General features: G+C 40.9%; 1 protein-coding gene across 10 annotated transcripts in view; it reads right to left on the bottom strand.

The window, feature by feature from the left end:
- Positions 1–21,725, bottom strand: part of TRDMT1 (tRNA aspartic acid methyltransferase 1) — a 78,029-nt gene extending 56,304 nt beyond the window's left edge. For 2 of the 10 annotated variants that reach the window (XM_040451313.1, XM_040451304.1), the window contains exon 1: positions 5,428–6,304. In XM_040451313.1, coding sequence (XP_040307247.1) covers positions 5,428–5,491 — 64 coding nt within the window. In that variant the 5' untranslated portion in view covers positions 5,492–6,304. Of the gene's footprint in view, positions 1–5,141; positions 5,280–5,427; positions 6,306–17,121; positions 17,340–21,566 lie in introns of those variants that run through there. The other 8 variants (XM_040451303.1, XM_040451305.1, XM_040451308.1 and 5 more) reach the window with 7 other exon arrangements.
- Between the last annotated feature and the right edge of the window lie 587 nt (positions 21,726–22,312).

The raw sequence follows: 22,312 nt of genomic DNA, 5'->3' as shown, positions 1-22,312 counted from the left end.
GGCTGACTCACTCTCTCTCTCTCTCTCTCTCTCTCTCTCTCTCTCTCTCTATGTAAGCTAAGTGTCCATGTGTTTATTGGTCATCTGTGTATTTTCTTTGGAGAAATGTCTATTTATGGCTTTTGCCCATTTTGGAATCGTATTGTTTTTTATTCTGTTGTAGGCGTTCTTTATATATTCTGGATATTAATCCCTTATGACATATATCCCTTAATCCTTAATGATATATATACACATATATATATGTATATATATATCAGCTAGAGCTTTCCTTTATTCAACACTTTAAACCACATTTTACTTTTTTCCTGATACCACATTTTATGAGAGAAACAAAATCTTATTAACAAATAAGATTTACCTCTACAGGTAAATCTTATTTACATCTGCAGCTTGCCTTGCAGGCCCCACCAACATATAACTCGTTGGGGCGCCTGGGTGGCGCAGTCGGTTAAGCGTCCGACTTCAGCCAGGTCACGATCTCGCGGTCCGGGAGTTCGAGCCCTGCGTCAGGCTCTGGGCTGATGGCTCAGAGCCTGGAGCCTGTTTCCGATTCTGTGTCTCCCTCTCTCTGCCCCTCCCCCGTTCATGCTCTGTCTCTCTCTGTCCCAAAAATAAATAAACGTTGAAAAAAAAATTTTTTTTTAAAACATATAACTCGCAAAACAACCTCTCCCACTGCTTTCTGAATGGAGGTCTTTTCATTTCATTAGCCAAGAATTTATAGACTGTGTAGGCATAAATAATGTCAAAGCAGTAATAAGTGGACCCTATACAGTGCAACATATTTTAAATAATGTGAAAGATATTTGTTATACATGTGGCCATCTAGAATCTCTGCCTGTGTCTTTTATGTTTGAAAATTTTACCATATTTTGAGTCCCTTCTTTCCAAAACAGAACCCAGAACTCACTCTCCCAGCTTTCCTTGCTGGCAATGGGATCTAATGTGCACCAATCAACTGCATCCATATACAGCTTTAATTCAGAAGTAGCAATGTGAGGAAGCAAATGAAAAAAATCCATCATTCTGGTGACAGAGATGGTAGAAGCATCCACCCTTCAGGGGAAAACAGTGATGACACTTCTCACAGGTGGCCCCCAGCAGTACTGGGAAAAGCGGTGATGTCGGTATGAAGCTGTGTAGGAGCAAAGCCCAGAATGTTGTTTGAGAAGTGCTCCTATTCACCTAACCTCTTTGCTGGGTGTTATGTAGATTCTGTGAGCTTCCAACTGTGTGTGTGTGTGTGTGTGTGTGTGTGTGTGTGTGTTTTGCTTATGTTAGCTAGAGAATAGATTATGTGGTTTGTAATGAAGAGTTCTGTATTATATAAAAATTTGGGCTAAAAAAAACCATGCTTTTATCAACATAATGGTAGAATGATTACCAACTCAATAATAAACTCAACAGCCAACCACAGACAACCTGTCACAAGTGTAGGACTGTGCTAGAAGCTAGACAGGAACAAAAAGAAATACCAGAAGATATGGAGTAGGTAAACACATGGACATGCAGATAAGGAATAAAGTTAAATGAAACTCAGAAGATAAAGAAGTATCTACATAGTGACTGCAACAATATAAGAGCACATTGCATTTCCTTCTTAAGATGAAAATTTCAATTGAGGTATTAAAATGTCCATTGGTTTTCACACAAAACTATCATGCTGCCCAAGCAATTAAATTTATCTTTTAAAATTCAGTTATGTGGAAGCAAGTATCTGCAAATCATATAAGTCATAAGGGATTAATATCCAGAATATATAAAGAACCCCTACAACAGAATAAAAAACAATCCAATTCCAAAATGGGCAAAAGCCATAAATAGACATTTCTCCAAAGAAAATACACAGATGACCAATAAACACATGGACACTTAACTTCAGTTGTTAGAACAATCAAAATCAAAACCAGACTAGAATATCACTTCACACCCTTTAGGATAACTATTACCAAAAAAAAAAAAATTAATTAAAAAAAAAATATATATATATATACACACACACACATACCCATACACACACACACACAAATATATTGGAATAAGGAATCATTTTGATAGACGGAGAAATTGGAACCCCCCCCCCCCACATTGCTAGTACAAATATAAAATTGTGCAGCCACTGTGGAACAGTTTGGCAGTTATTCAAAAAGTTAAACATAGAATTATCATATGCTCCAGCAATTCCACTCCTGGGTATATATTCAAAAGAACTGAAAGCAGGGAATCAGATACGTTGAAACCAATACCCATAGCAGTATTATTCACAAGAGCCAACAGGCAGAAACAACCAAGACCATCAACAGAGAAATGGATAAACAAAATGTGGTATATGCATATAATGGAAAACTATTCGGCCATAAAAAGGAATTGAAGCACTTCTGTGTTACAAGATGGATGAACCTTGAAAACATACTAAGTGAATCAGATACAAAAAGGAAGAGATGATGGGGAGTCCTTGTTTAGAGGGTACAGAGTTTCTGTTTGGGATGATGAAAAAGTTCTGGAAAGGATGGTGTTGATGTTTGCACAACACTGTGAATTTAGTTAATGCCACTGAAGTGTACACTTAAAAATGGTTAAAATGGTACCTTTTATGTTATGTGTATTTTACCACAATAAAAAAATGTTTCGATCATAAACCTTATCTAGAAATCTGAAGTTATTATTCCTCTTGTGCTTATTATTATATAAACTGTAGATTCAAGTAGTGGATTTAAACATAAAAATGGCAGCACAGCATGGTTAAGAGGTCAGGTGCAGAAACCTGGGTTACAATACTGGCTTTACCACTAACTAGTTTATTAAATCATTAACATAGAGCCTGACATGTAAAAGGTCCTTAATAAATACTGCAGTTAGCGCTCTTACCTTTGGTCTTTCTTACTGTATAAAAACCACATGGGAAACAGCAATGCATTTTATTACAAAAAAATTTTAAACTTTGGTGCATCAAACAAATGAACACCGGAATACAAACATGTGGGGAAAACATTTGCATCAGATATGATTAAGAGTCAATACTCCTTATAGGTAGGCCTGAAACCAAAAGGTGAGAGTCCATCAAGGTGGAGACACAGCAGGAAGGCTACTTTGAATCACAGGGTCAGCCACGGAAGGCTACTCTGAAGGGGCCACATGTGAGGTAAGACAGCAGACATGAAATGCAGCTGCAGCGGAAAAGTCTGGGATTAGAGCACTCTGGATAGAGACGACAGCAAAAACAAAGGCCAGAACATAATAGGAACCTGGAGGGTTTGAGGAGCCCAGAGAAGGACCAGTGAGTCTGGATATGAGAAGGAGGAGGACAGTGGCACATAAGGTTGAAGAGGCAGACAGAAGCCAGATCTCCAAAGCAGAGGAGAAGACGGGACTGTGATTCTAACCTCAAAGGGAAGCCACTTAAGCAGGGAAGTGACATGATCTGATTTACTGTGCAAAAGATCATTCTCTTTTGTGGAGAAAGGGTGGAGCGGGGAAGAAAAGTAGAAGCAGGGGAGCAATTGGGAAACTATTTTAATAAAGCTTACATTCAGGATGGTAGCAGTAGTAACAGAAATATGTGTACAAATTCAGGTTGCAGTGGTTAATAGGAGAAAATATACTTATATTTCATTGAACAAAAAAAAACCACAAGTTAAAATTATACAATTTCTCCTATCAAATTAGCAAAGGTTAAAAAATGGATATTACAATTCCAAATGAATATGTAGTTCAGGGAGGCACTTAATTTGCTGTATTATCTACCAAAAAACCTTTAAAAAGATTCTCACAATTTTACTTTGTTAAGTGGCACACAGTCTCTTAATGTTAAACAAATTAATTTCACTTTTGGAAAAAACGGTTAAAGAGAAAATTAGAATTTATGCGCAAGAATGTAATTGTAGCACATTTATACTTGCAAAAAATTAGGGGATAATCTTATGTTCAACCCTTGAAGAGTAGTTGAGTTACAGTTTATGACAAAGTACAAAACAAGCTTTAAAATTATGTTCATTAAGGGTTTTCAAAACAAGGGGGAAAATGCTGACATTATAAAATCTTACAAAATTAACTAAGAGAATAGATAGTTCCAGAATTTTCTCTTTTTTGAAACTTTATTCATTCATTCGTGTTAAGTGATCTCTACACCCAACATGAGGCTGGAACCCACAACCCCGAGATCAAAAGCCCTGTGCTCCTCTGACTGAGCTAGCCAAGCACCCCTAGAATTTTCTTTTGTTTTCAAGCTAGTAAATTTTGATAAGAGAAGTGAACATAGAGAGCCAGAAAATAATTGTAAGTAATAAAAATTTAATAATCACTGACCTCATCTACAACCAAATATATATGCTCAGAAAACTGATCATGCTCAGCTCATTATATATTCTCTGTATCTTACAGTAGTCTTTTCTTACTCTCGAAACTAAAAAAAGGAAGCAGGCAAGTTTCAGTTTTGTGGTTGTCTTAGTAATTTAAGAATAAACACGCATGCTCCAAGTCTATTTGTCACGCTGTTTCTCCAGTGCCTCGACAGTACCTGGCACAGTACAGGAGCTCAAGAATTATTTTTGAGCAAACGTCACCAAAAACGAAACCTTTCAGCTCCAACTTATCACTAAAGAAATTTAAAATCTCAAAATCGAAGACGTACATAAAAGAGAGGTACTAATAATTTATAATGCTTTGAGTGGCTACAATGTACTACGCACTATTATTAAACATTTCACTCGCCTCATCTCTAATCCTCACAAGCCTTCTCTGAAAATAGATTATTTTTCACATTTTAAAACCAGGAAACATGTTCAAAAATGTGAAGGACCTAGCCCAAGGTCACAACGAAGTTTCAACTCCGCTCTCCTGGCGCCAAAGTATCTAGACAAGACCAGCTGTTTCTTTTCAAAGGCCACAAAGGAGCAGGTTTTGACTCAATGCCTTCTCTCCACAGTGTATTTAGGCTTCCCTAACTTCGACCTTGAACTGCAGCTATCCCTTCGAAAGTCCATCCCCTCACCGGCCAAGACCCCCAGCGACCTCCCCTCCCTCGTCTCCACTTCGTCCAGGGCAAAAGCAGCAGGTGTCCACGCCTCTAGGTGGCAGCCACACTTAGAATTGGGGACCCGCACCAGGCAGGGGCTCGCCTCTCCCCCCTTCGCGGGTACCATTTTAGTTTGAGTTTCTAGCCTGGCCTCGCGGATGAGCACTCACAAACGGAGTCCTCTGAGACGTGGGGCCGCCCTTCAGGCATCGCTCGGGGCGGGAGGAAAGGAGTCTCCGCCCGCAGCGCCGGGAGGGGACGGCGCGCTGGGGCGGTTTCCAAGACAACCGAGCGCCCCCTCCCCCTCCATTCTCCGCCCCCAGCGTCTCGCCGCTTCGCCCCTCCCCCGCACCCCGGCTGTGAGCAGCTCGGAGGGGTGAACGTAGGGAGAGGCGGGGTGTGCTCCTCACCTCTCAGCGCCTGGTGCATGCCCCCAATGCCGCTGTACAGCTCGAGGACCCTCAGGGGCTCCATCTCCACGCCGCTGCCGCCGCCTCGCAGCTAGGCCTGCCGGTTCCCCATCTCGTCCTTCCTCCGCCCGCACTGCTCCCTCGCCTCTGGTTCCGCGGCTTTTCAGTTCCCCCTCTCCCGCAGCTCCCGCGCTCGGAGAGCTTCAAGCAGCTTGGTGCCCCGGGGGTGACAGGGGTCAGCGGGGGGACAACGGACACAAAACAGTACGGCCTCCCAAGTGAATAGCAGCCTGATTTACGCTCCATCTTCCTGTCAGAGTGCATTCAGGGACTTTGGAAGAAAACACTAAGCCGGAGCTCCGTAGACGGGCGAAATCTACCTTTGCCTCAAAGTGAATTAACACAGACAGGTTAGAACCCAGAAAACCTCATTTTCCAGGCTCGCTGCTTCACTGTCACTTGGACGCCTTAAGTGTCCGGACCTCACTAACGTTGGTTTTGTGCACGTACCACGTGCCAGGTTTTGTGGCTGTGCTGGGGTGACAGAGATAAACCAGCCTCCTCCCGCGAGCGGGTCCCAGAGTTAGTTACAAGTTCAGAATTCAGCGGCCATGCAGCAGAGAGCCCCTGTGCACGCCAGGACAGAGGACGCTTGCTGTAATTGTTAGTGGGGTTCGTTGTACTTTAACGTGGAAAGTATCCTGAACAGAGGATCTGATGTTAATATAACGCGGAAGTATTTATGTCCCTCCAAGTGCCGGGGCCTTGCTTCTCCAAGATGCTCCAGTGACCACGTCGTCAGAAGCCGGATCACAAAGTAAAACATGGCCATGTGCAAGGGAGGAAATGATCTCATGGTGTGGTGTCATATTGTTCCCATTACTACCACACGTTAACTTTTATTAGGAAAAACTGGGGAGTGCCACTTGTAATAAGTTAAGAACTGATTTGTTAGAAACTTTGCAAGTGCCCCAATGTAATGTTATAAACAAAAGTATGTCTACCCTATCTGAATTATGAAACTGCTCCATTTTGATGTTTCCTATGAAACTTTTTCATTGTAAATGTGTATTGGCCTTTAAATGTTTTTGTTGGTCACTTATTTCAGATACGAAGGGTGGCAGAAAGACAGCAGAGAACAGAATCTTAGCCCTGGCATTGGCAATAACTGATTATGTGACTTTGCACTGAGCCTGGTTTCCCCATCTGCAAAATAAAAGGGAAGGAAGCAGGAGAAATGGGTGCTGAGGGCCCTGCAGCTCTAAGAGTCTAAGCCTGAATTAGTTTTTGAGAAATCGAGTCCCCTTTTGGCCACATGTTAATTATCTGCTCAAATTGAAATTATCCAAAAGACATTTTTTAAATCTGGTGTAAACAAATGTACTCTTTTTTTTTTAATTTTTAAAAAATAATTTATTTTTCAGAGAGAGAAAGAGTATGTGAGTGGGGAAGGGGCAGAGTGAGGGGAAGACAGAGAATCTGAAGCAGGCACCAGGCTCTGAGCTCTCAGCACACAGCCCAACGCAGAGCTGGAACTTGTGAACGGCGAGATCATGACCTCACCCGAAGTCAGATGCTTAACCGACTGAGCCACCCAGTTGCCCCTGAACAAAGGTACTCTTAAGCCAACTTAATTTATGGAAATCATATATACACAGTAACATACAAATATAATGCATGAAACAAACTTTTCTAGTATTTGTTACATAATATTAGTACAATAAACACATCAGCACCTATAAAGGGAGCTATGTAGTCACAATGATTTATATACGGTCAACAACCAAAATGTTACACAAACCTAGAATCTGTTTAGCATGGGTACTATAAATCAAAATAAATATGACCAACGATCTTACCCTGTAGGGGAGACAGGCCAAAACTATGTGGACGAGTTCGTGGAAAATGCCAATCTCCTGAGAGGGAGGGAGGTAGACCCCCATTCCTACACAGGCTGATTACAAACTGTTCACGCTGATCCTTAAGGGTCTTCACAATATAGCCCCCGACTTATGTTTCTTTCTTAACTCTGTTTTCTCTCCTTCTTCAGCTCTGCTGCAAACTGGAACAGTGGGCATTCCCCAAACATCCTTCGTGTCTCAGTTTCCCCACTCGCGTTCCTTGCTCATGTTCTTTATGTTGCCCAGAAAGGCTAGCCTTCTTCTCTAAATTCTCTGTTGAACGGATTCTTCCTTCTAGAATCCTAGGCTAGAAACCCCAACGTGTTTGGTTCCCTGATCCATACCTTGCCAGTGTTCTGAAATAGAGATCCTACCTGTTCCTATCGTGAAATCTTTTCAATTCTTTCCAACCCAGTTTCTGCCTGACCCACCACATCTGGATACATGGTATTTCCTCTCTAAGGCATATCACGTGTGATGATCATTTCAAGACTGAAAACGTTCGCCATAATCATAATGTGCAACCATCTCCGTGGAGACAACTATAGATGTTAGATCTCCTCAGATTAGGTAGGCATTCACGTCCAAACCCTGGCACAAGTTGTGTGAGGTGAGGGTGCCACAATCAGGAGTAGTTCAGGAGGAGGATAGGATGGGGAGCACAGAGAAAATGAGGACACACATTGATGACTCTTTCCCAAAGCAAATTACAAATGTTCTTAAAGGAGAAAAACAGCTTTCTAATCCTACAGTTTCCCATAAAGTTATCCTCAGTGACATGTCCCACAGAGCTTATATTCTAATTACAGAAGCTCAGCACACTTTCTGACAATACAAATATCAAAAATCAAACTTGAGGACATTCAGTGTTGTTTTCCCTCAAAACACACAAAATACACTTGAAAAAAAAAAGCCAAAATGCTAGTTAACATCTGGCACAAAGGAAGCATATCAGAAATAATTAAGGAGCACAATATAACACTAAGACTATGTTAAAAAAAATAACAGCATATCTCAGTTATTTAAGAGCTCATCGTATAACTTGAAATCTATCATATTTTGTTCTTCCTCTCCTGCCTGCCATTCCCGTGAACATTAATATCCAACAGAACTAAGACAGTCCGCCAAATGTTTAAAATACTTTTGGCAATCATCTTTGAGTTTCATGATCCAGGCCATTCTTTATTCCCCAGTGAAACGTGATGTGGATTCTTACACAGCCTGGCCAAAGGGAGAGAATACCCTGTTTATGCAAATTTGAATGATGAATACATTACATTCTGGTTTTACCCAGCAAAAAGAATGGTCTTTATGAATTGCATGGAAAATAAAAAAAAAAAAAGTAGTCATGTGGGAGTAAATTGGCAATAAATGTCCTCAAGAGAGGAAATTGTATTCAGAAGGGATCTGAATCAGAAAGGCCCTGAGAATTCATCTTCCACTTGCAACGTCCTGCTTATTCAAGAAGGCCTTTACATCACAGTACCGATGCACCAGCACTAGGCCTCAGCTGTGAGCTGTTCCTGAGGGGCACAGCATACTTCACAGAGGGAGACGTTTGCAGTGAAGGCCTTAAATTAGTAAAACATCGTTGTTTATAGTCACCCAAAATCTATTCTTTCTGCACTGATTTTGAAGACCTGTCCCTCTTCGATAATGAGAGCCAAAGAGCGTAAACAGGAATCGTAGGTCTGCTGCTTCCTAGCTATGCAACTTTGGGCAAGTCACTTACCCTCTCTGAGCCTAAGCACATGTCTAAAATATGTACAAATAAGACATGTGGTGGCTGTGAGGGCTAGAGGACAATCTGAAGCGCGTAGCCCAATGCCTAGCACAACATAAAAGTGTGTTTCATAAACAGCATCTATCGGATGACGTCGTCTAAGTGATTTCATTCTCGGTCCCTTCAACTGTGTCCAACAGCGTGATTCTGACCCCTGCAATTGCTCATCCCCCAATTGGGTGATGCCGGTTTTAGGAGCCACAACTGAACAAGGTCACATCAGCACGCTGCAGAGGGGTGCTTATGGCCACAGACCTCTCAGGGCCCTAAGTGGGGGTTGTGGATGGCGTCTAGGAGTGGTCTGGCTTGGAGAAGTATGGACGCGAGGCTGGAAGTCTGCAAGCCAGAGGCATGACCGAGGGGGTGCGGAGCCTAGGAGCGCTGGAAGTCAGTAGACAGCAGCACACATAACTGTCTCGCTCTGAACTCCCACCAAGACCCAGGCAGGTTGAGAGGTAAGTCTACAGGTCTGGCAATCTTAGGGGAAAATTGTTAGTGACCTCACCCAGGATGCCTCAGATACATGAGTTGCTGAGACTGGGGGTGGAGTAAGGGGAGACCTAGTAATACCATCCAATCACTTACTGACTTTTATGTGCCAAGCACTGAAGAAATATTTAGCTTAAAATGGTTTTAAATGGAAAAACCTCTAACCTATTTCCAGCCATGAAAGTGCCAATAATAAAAACAACTTCGTGCCTTCTGTCCCCTGAACATAAGACTATTTTACCAACTGTATTGACCCTCCAGAACCACACTGTCCAATAGGGTAACCGCCAGCCACATTTGCTGATTGAAGTTTAAATTAGCTTAATTAATATTGAAAGCGTAGTTTATTAGTCACGCTAGGCATGCTCCAAGTATTTAATAGCCACATGTGGCTGATGGCTACAGTAGTGCTCAGCCAAGAGAGAACACTTCCATCATCACAGAAAGTTTTATTGGAGAGAGTTGCTTGAAAGTCAGTCTCGTGAAGTCATGACCTTAACAGGTAGCCCATCAATAAATGAACAATGTTGAAGTGTGCAGCAAGTGCATAATTATTGTACTATGAACACTGATTTAAAATAATTCCCCCAAGGGGCGCCTGGGGTGGCTCAGTCGGTTAAGGGTCTGACTTTGGCTCAGGTCATGATTTCATGGTTCATGGGTTTGAGCCCCGCATTGGGCTCTGTGCTGACAGCTCAGAGGCTGGAGCCTGCTTCGGATTCTGTGTCTCCCTCTCTCTCTGTCCCTCCCCTGCTCATGCTGTGTGTGTGTGTGTGTGTGTGTGTGTGTGTGTGTGCACGTCTCTCTCAAAAATAAACATAAAAAAATAGAAATTAAATTAAAAATTAATAAATAAAATAAGTTCCCTAAACCATAAGAGACTCTTAAATACAGAGAACGAACTGAGGGTTGATGGGGGTGAGTGGGGGGAACGGGGAAAATGGGAGATGGGCATTGAGGAGGGCACTTGTTGCGATGAGCACTAGGTGTTGTACGTAAGTGATGAATCATGGGAATCTACTCCCGAAGCCAAGACTACACTGTATACACTGTATATTAGCTAACGTGACAATAAATTATTCAAAAAATCACAAAATAATTCAATTCAATTCAATTCAATTCAATTCAATTCAATTCAATTCAAAAGTGTCCTAAAGATATAGAGGAAAAGGAACTCACACAATAGCAAACCTTGTAACCAAATATTTCAGTTCTTCCTCTGATGTCCATTCACCTTGTTCACAAACTGTCACAAAAGAAAAGAGGCAGGAAACAACAGGTGTGTTCTTTCAATGACATGATGAACTTCCAAGAGAAAAAGAACAGATGGAAAATGATGAACTTCATGGTGTCTTGAAGGAATAGTACTTTTATGAAGTGTACTCTAGGGACTTCCAGTTGTAAATACTATCTTATGCTTACCTCAGAAGAAGGAAGAGAATAAATGTGTTTTTTTTAATCAGAATCATGAGGAAATGTAATTCTAGATTTTTCTGCTGAAAAGCATAGAAACCATGCAGTTGGCCCTATAGCTTACCATCTCAAAGTACTCGGTCACAGATGTTTGACACTGATTTTTCTCTTTCAGATTATATCTGAAATGTCTAATTTAAAAATGTTTGGCAGTAAATGTTAAAGATTATATTTCAGTTACATTAAAGATAGGGGGGTTCTCTATCTTTAAAACTGCTCTCCTACACCCATGGAAATTTAGAGCCGGAAGAAATCTTAAGGACTATTTGCCAGCGTTTTTCCAACTATTCTTAGATGTAGAACCTTTTCTTCGAACAAAATTTCCCCTAGGATCAGGCACAGAGGGTGTGTTCAGACACACACACGGATACACACAGCTGTTGTGTTGTTAAAGCATGGGTAGTAGGGGCCCAGAAGAACTCCGGATCACCTCCCCTACCCTCACCCACCCCTGCAGCTGCCTCTAAGTGACCCCATATGACCCTGATTTCACCCAGTCTTCATCTGACCTCCAGAAAGTTGAGGTCACTTGCCCAAGCCCATGACAACAGGGAATCTGTTATTTGGGTTTCCTTCAGAGGTCTTTCTAGGGCCAGCTATATCACAAGTTAGTACAGAAGATACTCAGAAGGCTCAGCTGTCCCACGCCTGCTGGGCCTCCACCCCCAGAAGGAAAGCCAAGGATCCAAACTAAAGCACCCCTGATTCCCAGAATACACTGCTTCCTGAGAACAGGTTGGCCTGAGGAATGAAGGCAACTTTTGAGATCCATGAAGGTTACCTTAACTGATAGGGCAATGCGTTTTGTAAAGATTAAACAAAAAGGTTAATTCTGCTTCACAAAAAAGAGACAACCTCAAAGATGCATGACTAAAATGTATAATAGAGTCTGGGCCCAGTTATTTCTACAAAGGCACCTTGATGCAGTGCAAGGAACATGGTCCTTAGAATAAATGAGTCAATATGAATCCTGCCTCTAATACTTTCTTCATTTATGTAACAAGGGTAATATTTGCTAGCAAGGTAATGTCTGTATTTAATCAATAATTAATTGACACAGGTAAGGAGAGACAGTGAGAGAGAGAGAACCTCAGTAACGTGCCTAGAACAATGAATACCGGTTTCCTTCCCTCTCTGAACAACTGTGTCATAATGTAAGTTACATTTCATTCTTTTCTAACAATTACACAGAGAGAACTGTTTTCCTGGTTGGTATGCTTTCAAAAAGGGTATATTACCAAGATACTAATTTGCATTTTCTCTACAAGATGTCTTTCCTTATTGTTTTCTATGATAGCCTTTGTTATGTCAGGCAGGAAAACAAGACTCATGATGGGAATAGAAGAGATAAAAATGAAAGAGAGCTATTCGTACTTTGCTCCTTTTCTCTGCTAATTCGTCAAGCCTTCAGAACTGTTTGAAGTAACCAAATCCCCCTAGCCAGATCCAGCAAGGCCAGGAAGAGGAAAGCATGTACACACATCCCACATTCACCACACATACACACACGCTCTATAAAATACTTCTTCTTCACAGCCTTTTTATTTTTTAATTGCTACTGTTGTCAATACTGACAAATTAAAATCCAGATCCAGAGAAAAGTCATATAAAAGCATTTTTCACCTTACCCTTGCTAGTCAGGTACTAGTTTAGATACACGACAATATCACTTGGGATCATTATCACACAATCCATTAGAGATAAAAATAGGCAAAATATAATAACATTATTACTAGGTCTATTCACTCCATAAGAAAAAAAAAACTCAACTTTGTATTTACTTAAAACTGTTAAAACTGATCTTACAGCCTTTCAAAGTCACTTCAGTAAACCTGATACAACATAAGTACCACTTAACCCCAAACTTTCTATTCACGCTGGAATGCCCCAGAAGCCATTAACCCTTCTATTACAGGTTACACTGACTCCCGAAGATCAAGATTGAGTGTTCCATTTCCATCTAAGGTAATTACTGCGAAGTTAAAATATAGTACAAGTCCCAAAGGGATTTGCTCTATGTTTAGTCATTCAGAGAATACAGAGTGACCAAAATAGACTATATTTTAGTGGATGGCAAAGTATGCTTTAATAATAGGATAGTATCCATCATACACATTCACACAGGCCTGTAAGTTTCAGAGAACTTTATGAATGTTTAAAATGCTCATAAATCCATCTAGACCCTATCTGTTTTCTTTTTGAATATTCAGGTGTTTTTTTTTTTTAACAAAGAATCTAAAGAAGAAAACTTCATATGATTTGCTGAACATCCCATAAATTCCCCAGATGAACAGATTTATTTACAAATCACCAAAGTGCTTTTTTTTTTTTTACAGAAATCAGAAGATAGCATTAATTTTTTTAAAAAATCTAGAAGATATCAAAGGGAATGAAAGAAGAGAGCTGGTATATATTTTGAGGGGGAAAAATCACATTAGGAGTTAAAAATCATTCTGGTTAGGAAAAAATGTCAGGAATCTGCAGGGCCCATCTTTTTTTACTCCTTTCACTTTACGGCTCAATCCTACAATAGGGTAGGAAAAGAATGAAACCAAGAGCAGTATTTATGCGCCCTTGTAGAGCTCACAGTTTGAAAACCCAAAAGCTTCAGACCTCAGTTCAGTCCCATTACCTGTTCCCTATAGAGGTGAGACATAATTATTTGGAAAACAAATTTTTGTTTATCACCCAAAGTGAAAGAGACCTAATAAGCATACATCAGAAATGCCCAGAGTATTGAAAGCCCAATCCAACTATAAGAGAATAATTCTTTCTCTTTTTGCACTACTAATAAAATATTTATGCCCATCACACATGATCTGGAAAACAGGAAAATATATGAAAAAAGAAAATTTTAAAAACTACAAGACATAACTATGGCCAACATTTTAGTATTTCTCTCTCTAGTCTTTGCACTAATTATGTTTTACCAAAATCATAATCTTACTGCATTTGTGTTTTTTTAATGTTTTTTCATATTTATTTTATTTTGAGAGAGAGAGAGAGAGAGAGAGCATGGGCAAGGGAGGGGCAGAGAGAGAAAGAGGGAGACACAGAATCTGAAGCAGGCTCCAGGCTCCAAGCTGTCAGCACAGAGCCTGACGCGGGGCTTGGACTCACAAACCGCGAGATCATGACCTGAGCCAAAGTCGGATGCTTAACCGACTGAGCTACCCAGGCGCCCCTGCATTTGTGTTTTATACCTTGTTTTTTTTTCATCTAACATTGTATCATGACCAGTTCTCCATTTTGATCAAAGAGATGTATCATTCTTTCACATGTTATCTTTAGTTTTTCCCGAATTTTCTAAATAACGCATGCTAATTTGGAGGGGTAAAGCAAATCACAAAAGTAAAAGGAGGAAAAAGACATACCCTTCTAAAAAAAAAAAAAACCTTGATTTCATCCCTACCCCTAAAAAACAACCACTTTTAAACTGTTCCCTGGGTATCTTTCCTTCTTGTTTCTGTAGTCCATAAACAACCATAATTTGTGTTCCTAGTCTGTCAGTATTGAACATTTAAGAGGATTAAGTTTTTTGCTACCATGAACAGTACATGAATATCCATGCATATAAATATTCAAATGCTCTGATATTTTCATCAGCTAGAGTCTAGAGGGGGGGGGTCACAGGTGAAAGTCATAATTATTACGTAAGTTCTTGATGCATATTGTCAAAACTCATTTCCAGAAAAATTAGAGTCCAAACTCCCATCAGCAGTGACTGAGAACATTCACCTCCTACATCCACATGAACAAGTGATGTCATTTTAAACCTTTGTCTATCTTGTAGGCCAACAATTAGGGTGTCATTTTTATTTTCCCCTTTTTTGGTTAACATCGAGCATGAATTATCACATCTTTATGGGACATCTGTAATTTTTTCTTTTGTCAATTATTTTTCACATTTGTCCTTTTGCTTCTGGGATGATAAGAGACTCTTATTGAATTACCACAATTGTATTTTTGTTGCTATAAAGCCGTCAACCACGTGTATTGTAAAAACACTTCCCCGTTCATCAGTTTCCATTGAATTTGGATTATAATATTTTATGACACAGAAGTATAAATTTTCTGCCATCAAATACACATAGTTTTCCTCTGTGACTTATCCTACGTCTCTGTATGTGCTTCTCTTCCTTACGTTTCGTTTTTTAAAATCCATTTTTATATGGGGTGCAAGGTGAGGTTTTAAACCTAACTTTCCCGGGGCGCCTGGGTGGCGCAGTCGGTTAAGCGTCCGACTTCAGCCAGGTCACGATCTCGCGGTCCGTGAGTTCGAGCCCCGCGTCAGGCTCTGCGCTGATGGCTCGGAGCCTGGAGCCTGTTTCCGATTCTGTGTCTCCCTCTCTCTCTGTCCCTCCCCCGTTCATGCTCTGTCTCTCTCTGTCCCAAAAATAAATAAAAACATTGAAAAAAAAAATTTAAACCTAACTTTCCCACAAATATCTAGTTTTCCCTTCCCTGGGGGTGTGTAACACTTTCTCTTTCCTCTTTCACACACTATATTCTAAGTTCGTACCATCCCCACGGGGCCTCACTCTTCTTGGGATGCGTCTGCTATTCTGGCTGGCGAACCACACTTGCAATTACTGGAACTTTGTCGTACGTTATCACACCTAGTAGGAAGTTCCACAATGCCTCTTCTTTTGCAAACCTTTCTTAGCTATTCCTTCCTGTTCTAAGGTCATTTTGGTATCCCCTCGAGATTTGTTACCAGTTACCCTCCCAGCTCTTTTTGGTGGCAGAGTGGCAGAAATAGGATCCCAGGCGCTAGGGGAACACATTAGATGTTCCCCACACAACTTCTGGCTAAAAGGAGTGTGATACGAGCGGCAGTCTAAACCCTTTCAGCTTCACAGGGGAGCTTTTTAGAATCTCAAGTTCATCTTGAGGCTTCCAACTTATTTTTATTGTATTTTTTTAAGTAAGCTCTATGCCCAAGGTGGGGCTTGAACTCATGACTCCCAAGATCAAGAGTTGCTTTCTCTACCCACTGAGCCAGCCAGGTGCCCCTTAATGCTTCCAATTTATTAAAACCTTTCTAAACCTTGTTAACATACACACACATACACACACACACACACACACACTCACATGCTTTGCTTTGTCTAATGTACAGCTTGTCTCAGCTCACCATCTTTGTATCAACTTTGATACACCATACAGTGAGTTGCCACGCTAAATCCTGTTTAAATTACAGTGTCACACGTGGGGTGCATGGGCGGCTCAGTCAGTTAAGCTGTTGACTCGATTTCAGCTCAGGTCTTGATCTCACGGTTTGGTGAGTTTGAGCCCCACGCTGGGCTCCAAGCTGATAGGGCAGAGCCTGGTTGGGATTCTCTGTCTCCCTCTCTCTTGGCCCCTCCCCCCACTCACACTGTTTCTGACTCTCTCAAAATAAATAAATAAACTTAAAAAAATAAATTACAGTGTTGCACAAGATTTAGAAGCATCTCCTTCCTTCTTTCTTTCTTTCTTTCTTTCTTTCTTTCTTTCTTTCTTTCTTTCTTTCTTTCTCTTTTTTTGACTCTTGCCTCCTTATCTTCAAACTGGCTCAAAGTGTGACAGACCCAGATACTCTTTCCAAGTACCATCATCTCCCCTGAGCACATCCCCAGATATCTGGGAAAACAAGAAAAGGAAGACACAGGGAGAACAGGGAAGACGAAATGGGAGGACAGGAAAGAAAAGAACACTATGGTAGAAGGCATTGCCAATATTTATTTTAGTACAGAATTCTAATATTTTAGAAGTCCCTTTGGGGTACCTGGGTGGCTCAGTTGGTTGAGTATCAGGTCTTGATCTCAGGGTTGTGAGTTCAAGTCCTACGCTGGGCTCCACGCTAGGGGTGAACTTAAACTAAACTAAACTAAACTAAACTAAACTAAAATAAAATAAAATAAAATAAAAGAAGCCCCTTGGGTGGATGGATGCATAGATGAGTATTTAGTCATTATGTTAAGGTTTTGCTACTCTACTACGCCAATCAAGCCCATTTGAGAAAATAACCAAATTGATATTAAGAATTATTAGACAAATACCTACCATACCCAATTTTCAAATTCCCAGCAAATTTTGAAAGGTCCATATAATTTTCACAATAGCATCTGGTCACTACAAAAACACATGGAAAAATGACGCTTACGTGACATTCCAAGTCCAGGTTCATTTTCTTAGTGTTAAGACACCCACCCCCAGAAGTACCACAAGACAGAAACAGACATTCGGGGCCTGAGTTCAGATCGTGATCTCATAGTTTCACAAGTTCGAGCCCCACGTGGCTTCTGCTCCAACAGTGCTGAGCCTGCTTCAGAGTCTCCTTTTTTCTCTGCCCCTCCCACACTCACACTCTCTCTGTCTCTCTCAAAATAAACTTTAAAAAAAAAGATAAAAAGTTATGCCTGCAATGCAAAAAGATAATTCAAACACAATACATAAATTTTTTTGTTTGTCTCCAGATGAGTTTATTTAAGTACAAGTGGGAATTGTATTTAACAACTGATAAAAGTTAGCAGTTTTTTAACTTCAGCTGAACACCATTTTTAAACACATTTTTAGCTCCCAAAACAATAAGAGAAGTCAGTTCAAGGGTTAATAACGTAAGACAGGAATACTGTAACTCAGTCACTTTAAAAAACAAAAAGCTACCTATGAGGAAAAGATGAATATCTAAAAAAAAAAAAAAAAAAAAAACCCTTGCTCACATTTAAAGCTTAACTTTGGAATTATGTTGTGATTTGGGCAGGCAGGAGGTTCCCAATTACATTTGCATGGACACACCATTTTCTCCCTGGCAGCGACCACAATTCTGGGGTGATTGAGGAGTGAGAGCACCCCCAAAGTGGTCCCTTCCCTTTTTACCTTCGATAGGAGTTAAAGCAAGTTTCATGTAAAGTAGCAAAAGCAGTAGAAACCACCTGCCAAGGTGAAATACAACAGTACAACGCAAAGGAAGGGTTCCACAAAGAGTTACATCAAACTCTTACAACCAGCTATGTATCTATGTGGAAGGTATAAACAAGTTGGAGATGATGGCAGAGGAAAGTTTTCGGAGAAAGTTGCCAGCGTGCTGTGTGGACTGACCTTTCTGCCAACAAGATCTTTGGGGCTGTTTGCTACTCACCTCAGGTCCAAGGCAAAGAGCGTCACAGGACCACCTGGGAGTTTAAAACTCTGCTCTCATCCTCCTCTGAGTTCTGGTAGGTAAAGTATTTCCCTTGGACCAGATCTGAGCCATATAGGGGAGAACTTGCTGTTTTAGATTCTGAGGGAGGATGAGCCCCTGGAAAGAAGTTACCACAGCAAAAAGAAGCAGGTGTATTTCCGAATGACTTCTTGGGACTGTGGAAGACAAATACGAATGCACCTGTGCACGTCAAGGGCACTTTGGGCAAGACAGCCCAACGATGAGAAGTTCCCACAGAAACACCTGCTAGAAAAAGGGCCCATTTCAAACACATGCCCAATGGAGCGGTGTAAACTCTAGATCACCAACAATAGTTGTCAAGAAAGAACTTTCTTTTCCCCTTCACCTCTTCTCAATGAGCCCTAACCCTAACCAGCAAGAGACCTTAGTCAGCAAGGTAGAGAAGGACGAGGAGAAACACTTGGTAAACAGAGAGAGAGGCGGGGAGGGGGAGAGAGAAATTCAGTACTCCCTTTTCCTTGTATCTAGCACACTCAAGCCTGGAGAGGGAAGAAACAGAACTTTAAAGCAAAACCGAAATGCTGATTATGAGGTAGACGTGCAGATTATAAATCACTAGATTAATTTTCTCTATGAGCAACCATCAGAGAATTGTTTGATTTCAAAAGAGTGACCAGAAAAGTCATCCGACCTGAATTTTCATGTGCCAAATGGTCGGGCCATTTCACAAGCTGCCTCCTTGTCTTCTTATTTTCTCCTTCCCTCGACTATGCAGACACATTGCCCCTCTTCAAGCTATCGTTTCGTAACGATAACAACACTAATAACAACCCACATTATCGAGTGCTTACCATGTACCCCTCAACTATGTATTTTATACACATCTCTCACTTCGTCTTCACACGCTTCTGTATTAGCAACACCTTCCTTTTACATTGGAAGAAATGGAGACTTATCCACGACCTGTGAATTTACCCAGAATCTGACATCTTTCCCGGCAAGAATGAGTGAAATGTAGTCCCTCGGTTCAAAGGATAAAAAATATCAGGCTTGCTTTCCTTAATAAAACATATGCGGATCTCTCTCGTCTCATGAGAAAATGAAAACATTCCACTAGAGGAGAATTAATAGAAAAGCAAACATGGGTATTTTTTGTAATCATAAAATCTGCTGACATACACACTTATTCCAAACTCCTGGATGTCATTATGTCAACAATCACAAAGCCTCCCAACCCAGACACAAAATACCAACAGTCCTAACAACAATATCTAAAATGTGTAATGTTTGACCTTTACAAACTGCATTTTCATATTTTAATCTAATTTTATTCTCACAGCAATCCTCTGAGTAGGGATCACAAATGCTACATTTTTGTTGAGGGAACTAAGATGAAGACCTTTTAAAAACCGTGATTTACTTAACATCAAAAACTAATACATGACAGAGCCAGCAGTCAAGGAGGTGTATGTCAAAGGGAAGTTGAAATATCAATCCTTTTTTGTATCAACTTCTAAACCACCTCTTTGCCATCAATATCTCTACTCATCATTCTTGATGCTTATGCTTCACATTTTTCAATAATCAAAACACTTCACACATCCTCTTACAAAATCTGAATCTCTGACTTCATTCTGATGAGATCACTTGTGGCAATTAACAACGCATATGGTTTTCAGTTAGAAACTGTGGCCTCAAGATGCAAATGAATTGGCAAAGCCAATGGAACACGAGAGTCTTCTAGGATTTTACACACCTGGGTTGAATTTATGTCCTAATATAGAAAGCCGTGCCTTCTCTCACGAGAGTTTATTCTAGAATTTCAGAACCATGCCAATATATTTCACAGTTCCCTAGTCATCAGATTGCCCTTCCCTGAGAAAGCAAGGTTCTTGCAAGCAATCAGTCCCCCTAATTAAATTCCAGGCTTTTTAATTTTTTAGTCTTGAATTCTAAAAGTTAAAACATTCTTTTCTATTTATTCTTCATTTCCTCATAAATGAAGAGTCATAAACATTACCTCTCCAGCCACTATATTGTTCATGCTCTTCATGGCCACAAATATTAAGAATTCACTAGCATAGTGGTTCTCAGACCTCAGCCTTCCTCAGAATCATCTGGAAGTCTTATTAAAAAACAGATTGTTGGGCCTCTGCTCCAAAGTTCTGATTCAGTGCATCTGGGGTGGGGACTGATGGCCTTTCCAACGCCAGGTGATGCTGGTATTGCTGGTCTGGGTACCACACTTTGAGAACCACTGGACTAGTGGGTCCCCTTTAAAGGGGCCCCGCGGAAAAGCGCCCAGGCACTAAGCCTCATGAATCACACAAATGGTGCTCAGTGCCCTCGCCTCACGCTGAAGGCTCCTATCTGGAGGGAAAAGAAATGGTTGTCATGACTCATTGTCTTTTTCAGGCTTTTCCAGGCACAAAATTAAAAACAGAAAAGGGCTGCATTAAAAGCAAAATGAAAACAGCTAAATTTTGAGACTCCCAGCACGATTTCTGGGGTTAGAACAAAAGATGTAATGAGGACCCAGGTAAGCCCTGTGCTGACCACACTGAAGGTTGGAGCCACAGAAATTACCAGGCAAGACACCTGGCTCCTGGTTTTCTTTGCCTGTAGGAAGTTCTCCCATATCGTTCTCCAAACACATTACTGGCCTATAACTCTTTGAATTAATTCATTTCTTCTGCAACTTCTTTACTATATTTTAATGCAGAGAAATATCAATTGTCAATAAATACTGTTGGAACATCTTTTTTTTTTTTAATTTTTTTTTCAACGTTTATTTATTTTTGGGACAGAGAGAGACAGAGCATGAACGGGGGAGGAGCAGAGAGAGAGGGAGACACAGAATCGGAAACAGGCTCCAGGCTCCGAGCCATCAGCCCAGAGCCTGATGCGGGGCTCGAACTCCCGGACCGCGAGATCGTGACCTGGCTGAAGTGGGACGCTTAACCGACTGTGCCACCCAGGCGCCCCTGTTGGAACATCTTTCAGGTAGACAGTTAACCTGAAAGGAGAAGCGGGCAAAGGTGTTTCCTTCAAGTTCCTTTATTTTCATAATTATCATCTCCAGACGACTCTCAGTGGAGACTTTAAGTCCAGTTTTTCATCTCCTTGAGGGACAACTAAGGCATTTTAGGTTACGGTGCAAAGTACCTCAGTATTTTGGTTTACTTGCCAAAAGTACAACCAGTCTTTTGAATAACAGTGTTGCGTTAAATAACAAAAAAGTAACCGACAAGAGATGTTGTTAATATAAGATATAACACTTCTGCTTAGAAAATAGGCTTTAGTTCTACATTTAATATAGCAATATATTGCAAGAACTACTGACCTTTTACTCTGATCACCACTGAGTCCGTTAAATTTCAAAACATGAGCCAGCCAGCGAATAATATGCTACTGAGTAATAAACCCATGCCATCCAAATGAAGCTTTTTCTGTCCCCGTCCAAAGAAAAAGGAAAACAGAAGCATAATGGTAAGGTCACCGAAAACACAGATTTTGAAAGAAGTCGTTCTGTACGAGCATGAGTCACCAAAACTATTTCCTTAGTGATAAAAGTTGTCAGAGCAACCCAGAGGCCTCCCTACGCTAACAAGTACATGGGCAGTGTGTTGAGTTTCAAACCCACCAGTCATTTCCTTTACTTAATTGCTAACTGCTCTTCACCGGCTGCATTTGGGGCCTGTGTTTTATGCAGTCACCCGGCAACTAGTTATTATGCTATCTTTTATCAGGGAGAACAAAACAGTAAACTTCATATTTCCATGGATTTCAGGGTGAAAGTCGATGTTATTTCACCAAAGCACTTTGAACCTTGGGTGGGGGCGTTATGAAACGGCTGAACTAGATCTCAATGTGGCAGCACAATCATGAAAGACTGAGAGAGAAAAAGATTGAGCAGAGAAGAGAGAAGTATTTTGGGTGCCCCCTGCATGCAAGGAAGGTGTTTTATTCATTTCTGTGTCCTTTGCACATAACGGGAATTCTGACACAGACCAGGACTCAAATACATGGAAGGAAGAGGGTCACTGGTTGTCTTCAGAATAATCCAATCTATTAAAGTAACTGTGCCAC

This window comes from Herpailurus yagouaroundi, unplaced genomic scaffold, assembly GCF_014898765.1.
Source record: "Herpailurus yagouaroundi ecotype Mexico unplaced genomic scaffold, PumYag 203, whole genome shotgun sequence".
NCBI classification, from domain to species: Eukaryota; Metazoa; Chordata; class Mammalia; order Carnivora; family Felidae; genus Herpailurus; species Herpailurus yagouaroundi.
The sequence above is the reverse complement of the archived record's forward strand: the minus strand, read 5'-3'. Positions and strand labels throughout refer to the sequence as shown.